The sequence below is a fragment of the Gymnogyps californianus genome, chromosome 2, assembly GCF_018139145.2.
Source record: "Gymnogyps californianus isolate 813 chromosome 2, ASM1813914v2, whole genome shotgun sequence".
NCBI lineage: Eukaryota > Metazoa > Chordata > Aves > Accipitriformes > Cathartidae > Gymnogyps > Gymnogyps californianus.
The window spans coordinates 31,548,031-31,563,868 of NC_059472.1; the positions used below are offsets into that span (position 1 = coordinate 31,548,031).

Here is a 15,838-nt window from a genome sequence, read left to right on the forward strand (position 1 = left end):
TCTAAAAGAAGAAAAAGCTTTTATTCACCATGGATAAATTAGTAAGAATTGGTTCTTCTTGGAAGGTGTCCAGAAGTCTGATCCTGCATGGTAGAAACCAATGAGCCCATTTTATGTAGGAACAGAAATGTTACTTGTAAGAGCTACCCAGTCACATAGCTTCGTTGTTAAGTTTCTTCTGCTGACTCACCAGATTTCCTCTGGTGTGAATGGCCTTTTCCTTGAAATTAATCTTTTTTCTCGTAAGATTTTAATAACAAAATGGTGACATGGTGGGTTTTGATACAGATACGATATTAGTACCTAACTGAATTTGCTGTTACAAAGTGTGCTTCTGCTGCAAAGAAAAAAAATATATATGTACATACATGTTTCATATATAAAAATATATCTATGAAAATGTATGCATAAAATCAAAGTAAGTCTTAGTGGCTTTGACATTATTCAATCTTATGTTTGTGCTACTTTTTCATTCCCAAAAGACAACTGCTTATTTATTAGCCATTGTATTCTATTTCAGTGTTTATCAATCTTGAAGTCTGGCTGAAAGCCTGTAAATAGATTTTGCATAACCTATTCCTAAATTACGGAGAAATTGATATCTTCAGCAGTGCAGAATGAAAGACTTCTTTTTAATTTTGCCATGTCAACAATGTATTACATTAAAAATATGTATAAAATTTTAGACTGCATTGTATACCAAAACTTATGTATCGTAAATACCATTTACCCAGGATGTTTCTCCAGGGGCTGCTGTGCTGTAGCAAAAGTTGTGTTTATTCAAGTTCTTAAAAACCACTCTGTCTACTTCTCTCATTAGTTGTTTTCTTAGACTCAGGTGGGGAGAAGCAAAAAAAGAAAGTTCAGTATTATTACTCTCCAGACATACTATTAAGAAAATAAGCATTTCACATAGAAATAAGACTAGATCTGATCCGCTGCAAGAAAGGTTTTTGTAGTATTTCTTTTAAAGACTTACCTAGCTTATTTGCCACTGTACTTTAAGCACCAAATCATGTGCAGGCAGGAGATGTTGAGAGGGAAGGATGTGAATGCCTGCTGCAGCTCTCTCTTTGGTTTCTTAACTTTGCAGAAGTTGTACTTGCTTTTGAAAACTCACTTTTCAATGAAGTTAACAAATATCACTGTGAAATAGACTACTCTGTCCCTCGAAGTGGATTTATAAACTTTTTCCTCAAAATACGAGTACAGAGATACTGTACTACCTTTTATTCATGTTGAGATTGTAGATAGGTAACAGCTTGTGTTAATATTTGACAAGGTTTGTTCTATGTCACTGTCAGAAATGTAGCTGAAAATCTCTTTGGCTGGCTGGCTTGTACTTGAAACTGTTTTTTTGTAAGATCTGGATTTGAAAATCTCTCCTGCCAGATTTGTAGCTGTCAGACTCATTATCTTAAAAATTTGGATTAACCTCTAATGGTGTTTTTCTTTCTGCAGGAACAGAAGGTGCACGCAGCACCAATGCCAGCCTTCTCCAAGGAGTAACCTCTTCATCCCCAAGTGACGACAGCTCCTGCTAGTACCATGGGGCCAGAGGGTGGTTTCTTAGGCAGTGGACAGGTCCACATCATCCTGTGGGGAAGTTTGGCAGCCGTGACAACACTCTTGTTCCTCACCTTCCTCATCTTCCTCTGCTCCAGCTGCAACAGGTAAGGCTCAGGAGCTTAGCAGGCAGTAACGGTTCTCTAGTCAAACAGTGCGGGGATTGAAAGAGCTTCACTAATAACTAGTTAGCAAGAAATGCTGAGCACTTAGGTACAGGAATAAAAAAAGTACAGTGCAAAATCTGTTTTCAGAGCAAACCTGAATTGGAACAGTTCTGTTCATTCTAAAATCTAATTTTTTTTTTTCTTTTGCTGTGAAGGAAAAACACTTTTGTGTTTGCTAGGTGATTTCTCCTAAGCTGAAGCCTGGAGTACAGGTGGACACTGACTGTTAGCAGATCACACCGCTAACCTGAAACTGAGAAAATTAGGTGGGCCAAACAGGACCAAAAAAGTATAGGTAAAAAGGAAAGGAAAATGATTTCTATGTATTTCAGCTTTGCTTTGGCCATTCCTGAAGACTAGGGAATTGATCCTGCTGTTCAAGCCAAAATGAGTAAGAATCAAACGGTGATACTAATTAATGTCTTGTACTCATACCTTATCCTTATTTTCTTCTCCGTAAGAGGGTTCAATTTCACCAATATAGGCACTTCTACTGACTTTGCTTATTCACATTTCAAGGCCCCTTCATGACACGTAAGCTGAGCGCTGCTGATTGCACAGGGGAGCTGGGCAGCCTGCGCTCAATCCACGGTGCCCTTCCACCAGGTCAGACCAGTCAGACCCTTCACGATGAGGAGCAAGACTGCTGTGGTCCATATTGCTACATTTTGCCAGCATAGCGCAATCAGCCAAGTGTATGGGGGAAAAGAAACCTCTCCATAACTCAGTACAGCAGCAAAATCTTTGTTTCGGACTCTTATGCCTATAGGAGCGTGTTCTTTCAGTCATTCAGCATTGAGAGTGTTGAGGAAGCTGTGCAGCCATACAATACACTATATTGGCATAAGGTATGTCTACAGCAGAAGGCCCTGTTTTTCAGCAGGATTACTCTAAAGACAAAAGTTGCAAAAAACAGTCGTGGGCAAGACCAGACCCCAGAAGTTGGTTGAAACCCTAAAAAGCATAAGTTGGAACTTGTAATTTCACATGATTCAGGAGAAGTGCTTTTGTAAGCTGTTAGGTGACGTTTCAGTATCTTCCTATTCATCACAGTTTCCTGTGATACCTGTGTAAAAATAGTAGAAACATGTATTTTTTTATTTATTTAAAAGTATAAAACCTATTTTAAGAATCCTTAGGCCCACAAACATTGCAGTTAGGTACCATGTTTTGTCTTGTAACACCCCAGTCCTTGAAACATCTCTAGAAGGATGTTTTTAAAACAGAGTCAAACCACTGAGTTTGTCTTTGCAGTTACAGGGATACACTGTCAGAAACCATCTGGTGATGCTCTTTAATAAATTCTTGTGTTGCTAATCTGGATGCAGTATCTTTTATTTCAGGTCATTCAGTAGGGCAGGTTGTTTATGCATAAATGCAATTATGTAAAATTGCTTCCTAGCTTACTCTTCAAAAATGGTTGAGGACGTGGAAAACTGAACAAAATCTGCTCTTTCTAAAATGTCAGAGTCAGAAAAACTTCCAGAGAGGAAATTAAGCATTTGTAAACTTTAACTCTGCTCTGCATTGGTGCAGCCTTACTTGCTTTGTTTTCTTATTTCCCAATTAGGTAGAATTTTAACAGTTGCTAATGTGGGAAGTACAGTGCATTGCAGACTTTAGAAGAAGCACAGATTTCATATTGTCAATATTTTCTCACCTTTTTACTTGCCTTTTCATCTAGGGGAAGGACAGTATTACAGTATTTCAGAATAAGAGCTGTATTTCCAAAATGTTAAAAACTGGAAACATGATCCATACTTTGAGTCCTGTGAAGTACCCAGTGAAACAGGATTCATTTTAAAAGGAAGGCCTCTACCGCTATGAAATTTGTAGGCCTTCTTGAACTGCTTATGCTTATTATTAATTATAACTAGCATCCTGAGTGGGAGTAGGCTGGTTTTTGTGGGCCTTTTCTAATTCTTCATAGGATAAACGCCTTTTACTGACACAGTTTAAGGAATTCCCCAGGTAGTCTGTCACCAAAACACGTATCTCATATATCTCTGAGCATTTCAGGTATGATTAAATTGAGGATAATATGTTGATTATCATCAGTTACTCCTTACTGTGATCTTACACTGAACGAGAAAAAGGTTTGTGTATGATTGTTGTACCTCTTCAGATATGTTTGTCACCACCCTGCCTCGATGGTGACCTTACACAGAGGTCATACCAGTCTCTGTAATAGTTTTCAATTATTCTGTTTTCCATATTATTGTGAATCACAGTTCTGTTCCCTGCAGGTGTGTAAGGTCTATTAATGATTGGCATTTGTATATTAGCATAATCTGTACTAACAGTTCATATGTCTTTTTCATTAAGGGAAAAGAAGGCCAAACATCAAAATGGAGATCATGAAAATCTGATGAATGTGGTAAGTATTTATTTCTGGCAGCTTGTGTCTGTCTTGTGGTTGGTTTGTACCAAGCTCCTTGCAAAATACTGCAGATTGGAAAATAGCTCAGGAATTTGGAGATGGTTGAGCAAGGGAAACTTTAAAAGTTGCAGAACAGGAAGAGGAGAACTTGTGTAGACCCTGATAATCTGCACTTTCTCAATGCTCTTTCTGCCACCGTTGTACTCCAGATCTCCTGCCTTTCTTTCCCTCCCTTTGCAGTGCCAGCGCAGTGTACCCTTTGTCAGCTGCTGTCTGCTCACGGGTTAAAGCCATGGTAATGTCTATTACCATAAAGGCTGGAAGGGAGATCACTCTGGACATACTTGCATTTATTTGTTTTAACATCTGTAAACACAGGCACCTAAATCTTTGAGTATAGTCAGCGTGGTGTGACTCTCCTGCCAATAATACCTGCGAGTCAGAGCTCCCGAGATCAGAATGAAATTCATCGCGTATCTATTTATGCAAACATTTATTCTGATCCAGCGGTGATTAGATCTCACTAATTTGTGTTGCAGCCTTCCGACAAAGAGGTGTTCAGCCACTCAATCACAAGTTCAGCTACAGAGCCCCCTCCAAGCAGCGACCAGAATGGGGCACTCAGCAACGGCGAGGGTGAGTAGCGCAGCCCCTGCGGGCGGGATGAACGAGCGGCGCCGTCCCCTTGCTCACAGCTCCCACCTTAGCTGCACACTGGTGATCACTCAAGTCTTAGGTTTCTAGCTGTCAGCTTTCCAAGCACACAGTCATGCCATTTGTCTGAATACCCTCCGTTTCCCTCTGCTCGCCTCTGGAGGTCTGACACGAGATCAGCTGCTGTATCCCAGGGCAGTGGCCAGGCATGCAGCTCTCTGGAAGGCAGTCAGTCCTCTTTGCACAGGACATAATTCACACAAAACTTACGATCAAGTTAAAAAATGCAGTGAGCACGTTTGCCTTGCTGGGAAGTCAGTAGCCCATCCCATGGAGCTGTTGGTGCTTTAGGCTGCATATCCACTTCCCTGCCAGGCATGCTCTGGCACAGCCCTGCACCCCCCGGCTCCCAGTCCTCCATGCCAGCCAACACTGGGAAGGTGCTAAGGTCCTCCTCTGGGCCACCAAGCTACACCTGCGGATTGACCAGGCCATCAGGTAAAGACTGTGGTGTTCCCTAATCTCGGCCAGCTACGGAGTTGGGATGTGACCAGAAGGTGCAGTTATACCTTCGAGCTTCACTCCTGGAGGCTGTGGAAATATTTCAGGTCCTCCTTCAGGGACTACGGCTTTAGATCATAGTCCTGTGCTGTGCGAGGCTGTCGCTTGTATTTTTGTATTTTAGAAAACAAGCAATATAAATAGGCTTCCTTTTTTTTTCCTTAGTCTTTGCTTTGCTGAATGCTCAAAATGATTCACAGCGAAATATCACTGGAAAATATTTTACTCAGCTGCACCTAAAAATAAACTCGGTCTCAGCTCAGAGCTGCCGGGAGCCAACTGTTGTCTCCACACCAGGCACCAACACCGGGGGCTGCACTCCTCATCTCCTACCTCCTCATCTCACTGCGCAGCTGGAGGCTAAGCTATTCCATCTTTACCCATCAGAGACAAGTATCCAAAGGAATTTTTAAACTTTGTTTTTGCAGCTAATCACTGCTCCCGTCCATTGGCTTGTTGCGTATGTAGGTGTGTGGCTCACCAAAGGGACTCGATGCACAAAGCCCTGCAGAAGGGAAGCATTTCTCTTTGCCACAAGTCACCACACATGCAGCTGTCAAAGCTGCTACTAAAAGGCGTGCTGTCAACCAGCAGACAGTTTTCAGACTGTCTGATATTACTCAGCTTACACTCTGCATAACAACCCTTCTGAACAACAGGAACCAATGTGCTTTAATTTCTTATTTATACTTTATGTGTTATTTTTGTTAACAGTTCTTTCTTTTGCTGTTTCTGCTAGCCTTTTGAGCCGGGGCAGGGCTATGGAAGCAGCACCATCAAATGTTGTGGTTTTTTTCCTTTACCCAACCTGCCAGCATTGTGTTTATCTGTGCCAACCCCTTATCTACACCAACCCCTTCTGTGTCACTACCCATAACCACAGGAGCACGGAAATGTGAGCTCTCATTACTTCTGATTATCCCCCCAGGCTGAACGGGGTGGGTGCTTTCTGGAGCCTGTGGCGGGGCTCTGCATAGCACAGAAATCCCTGAGAGCAAGCACCAGAAGGGGAAAACATGTTCCACCTTCTCTAGGCTGGTTCCTGATGTTCCTCAGGAAGTCTGCAGGCATCCTGGGTAGCGACTAGGACACCTTGAGTCCTAGACAGGACGCAATAGGACATTTCCTCCTATTCCACCTATTCCTTGTCAGTTGTATGCAGGAGCCAAGTGAATGGAGAAGGAAGTTTTCCTTTTCTTCTCTTCCCATCTCTCATTCAGACAGCGATTACCATCTCACACCTCCAGTTCCATCCTGAGTTTCGCTGTCAGGGTATGGCTCCCTGCGGGTGCTGACTGCATGAGTCTTGCATGCCCTGAGCACAAGAGAAAGCAATGTCCATGACAACCACCAAATCAAGGGTACTGATCGCTTCAGCAACATTTTATGTCATCATGTGAAACACGCTGAAGGAAATGGAAGAATGGGTTAATTTTGCTGAGAGAGTACCATAGGAACTGTACTAAGAAAAGTAAAGCTATTCAGAAGTGATTTTTCAAAGAGACGGTGTCACATGAAGTTATATACCATGTACTACCTGAAACATGCTTGTATGTGCCCATGTATACATCCCTGCACGCAGGCAAATGTCCTATGTGTGCACTGTAAGATGAGAAGTCCCATAGATTTCAGTCCCTAATATCCTCTAGGGACAGCGACATGTGACCTGCTTCTGGGACTGAAAATAACGTGTTCTGCCTAACACTACTTTCTGAAGTCTAGTCTTCTCTTTTGTGCATATGGCTGGCTCGTTAGTAGGTTGTCAACCTACATTATGTGGTGCGAGACTAAGAGAAGTATGGCATAGCCTTGCAGTGAGGAGCTTCTGGTGTAGCATGCCGTGAGGCTGACTGCGGCAGGGCTGAGCAAAGTGCGATTCAGATGAGAATTTGGCCAGCATGTTAAACAAGGTGAGGGCTGGGTAGGGGGGAAGCAAGAACGCTTTCCTTTTTGATTCCAAAGGATAGGGAAATGGAAAGAGGAAAATCTAACAAGGCTTTTTTTAAAGGCACTTGATTCAAGGCCTCCCACCAGCGTTCCTCATCTGAGACTACTGAGCAGTCTGTAAGCATTCAATATAACCGAGTACAGCTGAACAACCATGCACACCTGCACCTACCCACCCATTCCCTGTTCTTACTGTGAATGCTGTTGCTATATAACGTGACTTGGGGGTACACAGACTATTTAAGATGTTGTGAGAAAGATATTTTAACAGTAGAGTGCAGAATCTCTGTAACTGAAACCTTTTGATAAACAAAAAACATGATGACCAGTAGACATTTCTGGGCATTAGTATCATTTATCCTTTCCAATGAGACAGAAAACCAAAGCGATGTAGAGAGTACCAAATCACACTCACCTTATAGTTACGCATTTGTTTTAAACACTTCTTTATAATTTTCTCTAGTACTCTCAGAGGACAGTACAACTGCCTGTATCCAGCCTTATGAAGAAGTACAGACGTCTGTCTCTGATCTGCTAGATCAGCAGGATAGTCTTGGAAAGTCTATAAAATGTCACCAGAGCCGGGAACTACCCAGTATTCCCCCTAACAACACCATGGAAACCATCATTTCAGCTAGAAATGCAGAAAATGATCAAAGTCTTGGAATGGAAGGGCCTTACGAAGTCTTGAAAGACAGCTCCTCTCAGGAGAACATAGTTGAAGACTGCTTGTATGAAACTGTGAAGGAAATTAAAGATGTTGGAGCAGTAGCCAGCATGGAAGGGAGCTGTAACAGCAAATCAAAGGCTTCACTGACGGTTTCTGAAGGTCAGAATCAGATTCCTGAGTGCAGAATTGACTCAGCAGAATATGCATCTGTTGACCGAAATAAAAAAAGTCGCCAAAGTGCTAATTCAGAAAGCCCTCTTGACAACACACCAGATGTAGAGGATGAGCTTCCCCCTCCGGTACCCATGAAACTTCTTGATGAAAATGAGAATGTGCAAGAAAAAGAAGTGGAAGAAGAAGTGACAGAAGGACCAAGTAAACCAGAGAAGGTAAATACTGCAAATACTTGTCCTTGTCCAACAGCCAAATAATGATAGAGAACATATGGGTGGGAGAGGATTTTTTTTTAAATAACAAAAAAATGCCAAGGAAAAAAAAACACTCAAGGTGATGCAAGACTATAACATATGGAAATATGAAAATGTACAGTATAGTCTTTGCATTATAGGCATGTACTCATTCTATTGCAGCCTGCATTTTGGATTCTTGCAGTATGCACTTCATAAGGCTTTTCCCAAATATTGTACAAAAATTGCATAGGAGGCCTCTGTTTCTTTGTTTAATGGTATTATACTTGTGGGAGCTATTACAATAGGTATCCAGTATCTCTGTCAGTATCTGTATCTTGTTCAGAATTCGCCCCTTTTTTTTTCTAATGAAACCTCAATTTACAAAAAGGAGAGGGGGGCATTCTTGGTGGATGCCCTAACTTCAGATGTGCCTCCTTTGTTGGGCCACCTTGACTTAGCTGTGCAAGTGTTAGGCATCTGCTCAGAGGCACTCATCTCGTCTCTCTTTGTAGGAGAGAGGGACGGAAAGAGAGAGTGCAACTGTAGGCTTTTATATTTGTCAAATTCTGTATGTTACACGTAAACAGAGTAATGAATTTCTACCTGCTGAAATCATGGCCAAAAGTTGTGTTTTCTCAGCAGCTTATTCTTTCTCCCAGCCGAGGGACAAGTTAGTGGTGAATTCCTTGAAAAATAGAATGATGACATTTTCAAGAAGTTATTTTCCCATTTTTAGTTTTTCACCAGAATTAATTTTAAGGATGCTTTCAGATCATTGCAGAGTTTTCATAAACTGTTGAGTTTGCATTTTTCAGAAATAGTTTAGATAACTTATTATTAATTGTGAATGAAAGAACTGTGATTTTAGCAGATTAATATAATTTTGGTGTCTGAGTCATCAAATAATATTAGGTATTGATGAAAATTTCCAAAAAAATCCTTAAGATGCGAAGTGACATTTTAATGTAAACATTTACCTGAAAAATCATAGCAGAGCTGAGGTATTGTTACTTGTTTCTGGTTGTTCTCTTATTTGAAGTATTTCAGTAATCCAGGCAGAGGGCAGAAAAATACCTTGTTAAATAACTGACTAACAATGTCACCTATAAAGCACAATAGAGTCAAAATGGATAAACTGAAGACTACTCATAATATAAAAATTGTTTATCTGGACTCTTCAGTGCACATTCTTACAAATAACAAGCTCGTTAAGTAAAAAATTAAGATATGATTGTCAACAATAATCCACCAACACTCCCCCCTCCCAAATTCAGGCCATATGTAACTTGTAATTAAACTTTTAGAGAAACAGCTTTCTGTAACACTGACATTTTTCCTACCAGGTGTGAAAAGACTTGCAGAAAATCATTGTATTTCCCAGGCACTGATAAAAAGGAAAAGCGTTTGCTGCTCTGTAGCTCCCCAGCACACCGTGTATACAGTGTCAGTAACTGCAAGGAGTGGGAATTGATTAAAATGGTTCAGGTTTTGAAGGATTAATCAAGAGATGACACATGCAGTCCCCTAAGTGCCAGAAAAAAGGTGTTTGTCTAATTAAAATTTATTCAGAGCTAAAGCCATCCTGAGTTAAAGCTTCGGCAGCATCAGATCATTCCCGTGTTCGCTGCTAGGTACATGCATTATGCATCGAAGTGTGCGCCTGTCCTGTCCTTGAGAGCTACAGCTGCAGCAGAGTTGGAAATGGTAATTGATGGAATATATAAATGTCATTATTGTTGGCATTGTGTGGGGAGGTGGTTGCCGGATTGTTTTTCTGTTGTGATGATGATAATTTTTCCCTCTATTTTGCTGCTTCAAACAATGCAGAACAATGCCTGTATTTTCCGATGTGGCGACCAAAACCAAGATGTTTATGGAAATGTATGTTATATTGATAACTCTTTAGTTAAACAGACTCCATAAGTGTCTCTTTTTGCTTCCTTTCTTGTGAGGCTGCTTAGCTGCCTTGCTTAACATGACATCTGTATCCCAAACTTTTCAACCTTCTGCCCTGACCCTGATGAAGAGAGAGGTTGGGCGTGTTGTGCGGGTCTCTCTCACTACAGTTAGGCTTTGCTTTAGTAGGGCACAACGAAGGGACAGGCAGGGAGACTGCTTGTGTAACCGAGACTTGTACCCGCCAACAGACAGAGAACAGACCGTGTCCAGGCTGTTTCAGTCTCACCCTGTAAAAGAGGGCAGCCAGGATGATCCCCAGCCCATGCCAGTTCCTGAAGCACACTCATTTGGGAGAGAGCTAGGTGGACCAAGCCAGAGACCGTTCCAGTATATAACAGCATGAAAAGGATAAAGGATCCTTTCAAGAGCCAGACGTGCAATAAACGGGTGAAAATTATTTATCTAAATTGATTATTGGCCATGACCCAGCCAAATCCTTTGGAAGGTTTTGGTGAAGAAAGACACCTTTAATAGCATGAGGCCTCTTACAGGCCTCTATCACCTGGAAAAACTTGGGTGTAGTTCTTCTGATAAAACTGGAGAGGCAGAATAGTTTTTCTTTAGTTCTTCCTTTTTAATTAAAAAAAGGGAAGTGCGGATCTCCTTTTTCACCTAGGTCTTTCCAGAGTGAGCACTGGTAGAAATGCTCTCCATGTGTACATCTGGCTGCTGCCATCTGATTTCAGACTTGCGCAGCCTGAGGATGGGGCAAAGCATCTCTTACAAATGCACCAGAGGAGAATGGTCGTCTTGTTCTGGTGCCCAAGTCAGGAGCAGCAGCTGAGCCAAAGAGCAAAAAACAAGTGCTGTCAAGGAACAAAAGGAACGTGGAAGGCAAATAAGGACACATGCTGTTTGTGCTGCTGCTGTTGAGGTTTCAAACATAATTTATAATATGGCTAGGTACAAAATGTTCAGGAGCAAGTATTTTTTTCAGTTTCCAAGATGACAATATCCTTCAAAATGGATGGGTCACAGGTTTCACATTTAGAAGAAAGAATGCTAGGTCCCAGGGAAACAAGAACAGGATTGCCAACACCCTGGGGTATTTGTCAATACTTGAGTGGGAAGCTGTGTAAGGGGTCCTGACACGTGGTGCTTGTAGACACACTGCTGAGAGAAAATAACTTCACTGAAGAATTTTGAAAGCATGTTTGTTTTAACGTGTGAGGATGAAATTAGTAACTTACTCCTCAACGCAAAAAATATCCTGCAAATAAGAAAGACTAAACTGAGCTGCGGTAGTGAAGCAGCTCTAATAAAGGGCCAAAATACGTTTGAACCTCTCCTTTTTCTTTTTCTTTTTTTTTTTTTTTTTTTTTTGGGTGAGTCAACAAACCACAGGTTAAAGAGCGCATTCTCCAGGCAGTGAGAAAGAAGCAAGGGAGTTGTTAGGTGTGAGGGAAGCCCCCTGGGGAGCAGCAGGCAGACTTCAGTGCGCTTTGGGTCAGGGTCTTCATCAGAAGTGCCCCAGGGGTTTGAAGCTTCGTATTTACCAGAAGTAAAAACACCGAGAAAAATGGAAGTAGGAAAGAATCTGTTGTAATGAGCCTCTGTGGAAAAAAAGTCCTGTGTGTCTAGTATGTGCCTGGAAGCAGTATTTGATTGACTGTGCTAAAAATAGCTCTACTTCTCCACCTTGGTCTGCACTGGAGGAGGTCTGAAGTATTTTAGGTGGAGAATTTGCATGAAACTCCAAAATACAGCCCGTTACAAACAGTGCTGGAAGGCTCCCTTTGAATCACTGTTGAGCAGGAGTCCAGCAAAGCCTTCTTGCCCCAGGGGGGAGGAATCACACGGCTGCTGTGAGGTAGCCAGGGTCTTCGTTGCCATAAAGGTCCCAAGACATTTTTCCTAAGAGCAAAATGCTTTTCCCCCAGTGTTTCGTGACATAATTTCTACATGACGCTGCACATGCTTGAAGTTAGACTCGATACCAAACCAAGCCTTCCATCCCGTAGTAACTTTGCTATGTGAACTGGATCCAGCCAGATGCTTTGAGGGTTGAGCTGCCCGTCTCAGGGTGGGTTGCAGCAGGTCTTTTCTGTGTTCGCGGTCTGAGTGGTTGTGAGGCAGTGCTGCTGTGCATGCTGTGCATGCTGCGCTGCTGTGCTGCTGTGCATCCTCTGCCCAGCTGCTGCATTTCCTGGGGGAGGAAGACACGGCACCTCCCTTGCAGCACTTCCAGGATCCACTGAATGAAGGATAACAATCGTCAGGAAGGTGCCAATTGAATATTGTTCTTTTGTCATCTAAAAGCATATCTGAAAATCACGTGGAAGGCCAACTAGTGTGTCACAACGGCTGACTTTTAATTGTTCAAAAGCCTTTGCAGACTTTCTTGCTTCATTAGAAGTGTAAAGGCAGGGATACAGCGGAGCAGAGTTTGTTTTAACCATTACATTATTTTTACCCTTTTCAGGTCAGGACAAGAGCAGATACATTAAAAAGCTCTACTAACCTCAGGGCCATTATCTCCAGAGATGTACTCTGGATATTAGGGATATTAGCTCTGTAAAATGGAACTAGTGAGCAAAGGACCATAAAATATAATGTATTGATTGTAATGGGAGGGTTTTATTATAGGGAGGGTTTTATTATAGGTTTCACACTGTTAACTGGTAATGAGACTTTTTCTTTCTTTCTTTCTTCCTTTTTTACAGAGGCTTAGTTCGATGTCTTACAAGTCTCGAGAGGAAGATCCATCTCTTACAGAAGATGAGGTGGGTTTCTTGCACGAAATTCAATAACTAACTAGAGACCATTTTTCAGGCAGAAATTAGCATAAGCTCTGCATGATTAAGCAGGATCTAAGAAAGGTGAAATTTATCTGAAGGGAAAATGAAAGCCAGAGTTTCTCTGCACAGAGTTTGTAGTGCCACATTCCTAAAATCAGAAGTATTCTAGCATATGGCTATATCAGGCCAATAGGTTAAAAAATGGTGTCAGAAAATATCAGGAGGCCACAATTAGCTGATGGATAGAGCAGCTTCTTGATTTGGATGACGAGCTCTACTTAATAATCAGCAGCCTTTTGAAACATGCTCCATCTTCCCCATGCAAAGTGTTTGGGGCTCTGGGAAATAAATGGAAGCACAATAAAAGCACTGGATCATAAACTGTTCTTTAAAATGTCTGTTAGTCAAATAAATTGAGGAGATTGAAACAAAGACAGAAAAGTTAAACAGAAATAAGGTTGCTTGTGATCATCTCCAATACACCTGTGCAACCTATAAATACGTTCTCCAGACATAAAAGTAAACACAAACTTGGCAATGAGCTGGGCAAGCTAATGCTTTCTGCTGAGAGAAGTGCTTCCAGACATTAATGAATAAATTGATCCTTAAACTGGGTTCGTGTAATTTAATGCTGGACAGGGTTGAAGTATGGATGAGCAGAAAAGCCATTTTGTGTTTGGTTGGCTGAAATCAGTAAAAAGTAAGAAGTATTGCCATCTGTAATTGGATGTCTCTCTTGATAAAAAAAAAAATTAAAAAAATACAGAATTAGCAGAAGCGATCTGGTTCATCTGCACCAGTCAGCATTGCTTAATGGTAATGGACATTTTCATGCCAATCTACTATTTTAATTGGATTGATACAAATCCAGAGTGGCCTTGCATGCTTGGGCAAGACTTTAAATGTAACAGAAGAGCTATGTTGCAATTGTGGTATTAGGGACCAGAGAAGCAGTGCAGGGAATTTCAGCCGTCTGCCCTGTGCAAGGGGTAGTATCCACTTGAACTGGGAGAGGGAGTCAAGAGTGGCTCCCTGCGCTTGGCACCAGCCCTGGCAAGCCCTGAGCGGAGGGACGCGTGTGGACATGGGCTTCTCCTTCACCTCCTCATTAAGGGCCACCTTCGTGCACTTGTTTAAGCATACCGCCTCCTCAGAGGGGATTTTTAGAGCTAGGAATGAGACTCCGGCTCCCTCTCTTGTGTTTATAGTAGCTGAGAGGTTTCAGTCTCTAGTCTTAAGTTCTGATACGCAGTGACTGAGATGCAGCTCCTCTTTGTAGGCAGAGTTTAGTCAACAGAACAGACCTTGTGTATCAAGCAAGCACTGACTATTTGCTATTTTCTGGTGTGGGTAATTTATCTCCTGATTTTTAATGTTCTCTTCACATGACTTGGTGCCTCCTTGGTCCTGCCTATAAACACAACAAATAACTACTCTCCTATTGGGGTGTCTCTAAAAGCAGAAAAGTAGCTGCTACCATTAAAAATAATAATAATTTTAAAAACCCCAAGGATCAGACAGCGTCCTTCTCCTACATTACAGCAGCTAAACCTGATCATCCCTTTGACGCCTGTCTCCCCATTGAGCCCAAGCTGGCTTCAGGACCATAGCAAAACTTGCAAGAGCTCCTGCTCACAAAGCCATTCCCTTTTGTCACGGGTCTAATTTGCCTGCAGGGGATTTATGTTCAAAGAATTTTTACATTTATAAACTTCTTTTATAAAGCATTTTATAAAGCATTCTTTTTTGAAAGAAAATCAATTTATAAATGCATGCCAGAAAAGAAGGGATTTGTAAGAAATCCTTTTTTTTTGTAAGAAAGGATATGTTTCTTTAGAAGATCCTGTCTTTTCTTAAGTAACTGATATCCTTGTGATGGAAGGGGTACAAACTGGCACACAAGCTTTATGCCATGCTTAAATACTCAGCAGGTGTCTCCTTTTCCTAGATCTCAGCCATGTACTCATCGGTGAGTAAGCCGGGACAGGCCATCAAGGCACTGGATTCTCCTTACACCTGTATTCAAGAAATTGCATCTCAGAGGTCCCCGTCTATTTGCAGTGGCCTCTATGCAAGTGTGAAGGACTTTGAAAACACCCTAAATACTACCACTGTGCCTCAGTCAGCGGACAGACCAAACGGGGAGCTGGAGCCTGACTATGAAGCTATCCAGTCAGTGAGCCACGAAGAAGACAGGACCTTGTCTGTGCCTAACACAAACCACACTGCTCTTTCAGGAGAGAATGACTATGAGAGCATAGGGGACTTGCAGCACCACAGGGATTTCACCAGACTTTAACTACTCCGGCAGGCAGATTTCTCCGCTGGTATTTTCAAAGGAACATGTGAAACATGGAGAGGGAAGTGCTTCTCCTTTGAGGAACAAAGCTAAGTAGAGAACAAAAGTTGTGAAGAAGCAGCGTACGTTTCAGCCAGGGTGTGATACCCACTAGGTTATTCTGGGTGGTGGATGGAGGCTCACGGGAAAGGGTACGTCAGGTCAGAATGACGACCAGGACAACGTAAAGGCTTCTTTATTGTTAGCTCCAAGACGATCAAAATTTGGGGAGGAGTGCCATGCTTGTCGTCCCGATAGGATTACATACCAAAAAGACTGCCTTTACACAAAGCTAGCTTTTCATTTTAAGAGATTATTTTATGTCATTTGCTTCAAAGTGTTTTTCAAGCATCACTTTTCATTCAAGTTTGGGCATCCACAATACTGAGCAAATCACAGATCATTGTACCTCAACTCAGACTTACTTTGCAGGGCTGGGGAAGGTGTT

General features: G+C 41.9%; 1 protein-coding gene across 1 annotated transcript; it reads left to right on the forward strand.

The window, feature by feature from the left end:
- The first annotated feature begins 1,548 nt into the window (after nucleotides 1-1,548).
- On the forward strand, nucleotides 1,549-15,371 carry PAG1 (phosphoprotein membrane anchor with glycosphingolipid microdomains 1). The gene is made up of 6 exons (XM_050892354.1): nucleotides 1,549-1,673; nucleotides 4,059-4,110; nucleotides 4,653-4,749; nucleotides 7,739-8,334; nucleotides 12,978-13,037; nucleotides 15,001-15,371. Exons 1-6 carry the CDS (start codon nucleotides 1,549-1,551, stop codon nucleotides 15,349-15,351), a joined length of 1,281 nt encoding a protein of 426 aa, XP_050748311.1. The 3' UTR covers nucleotides 15,352-15,371.
- Nucleotides 15,372-15,838: the final 467 nt, after the last annotated feature.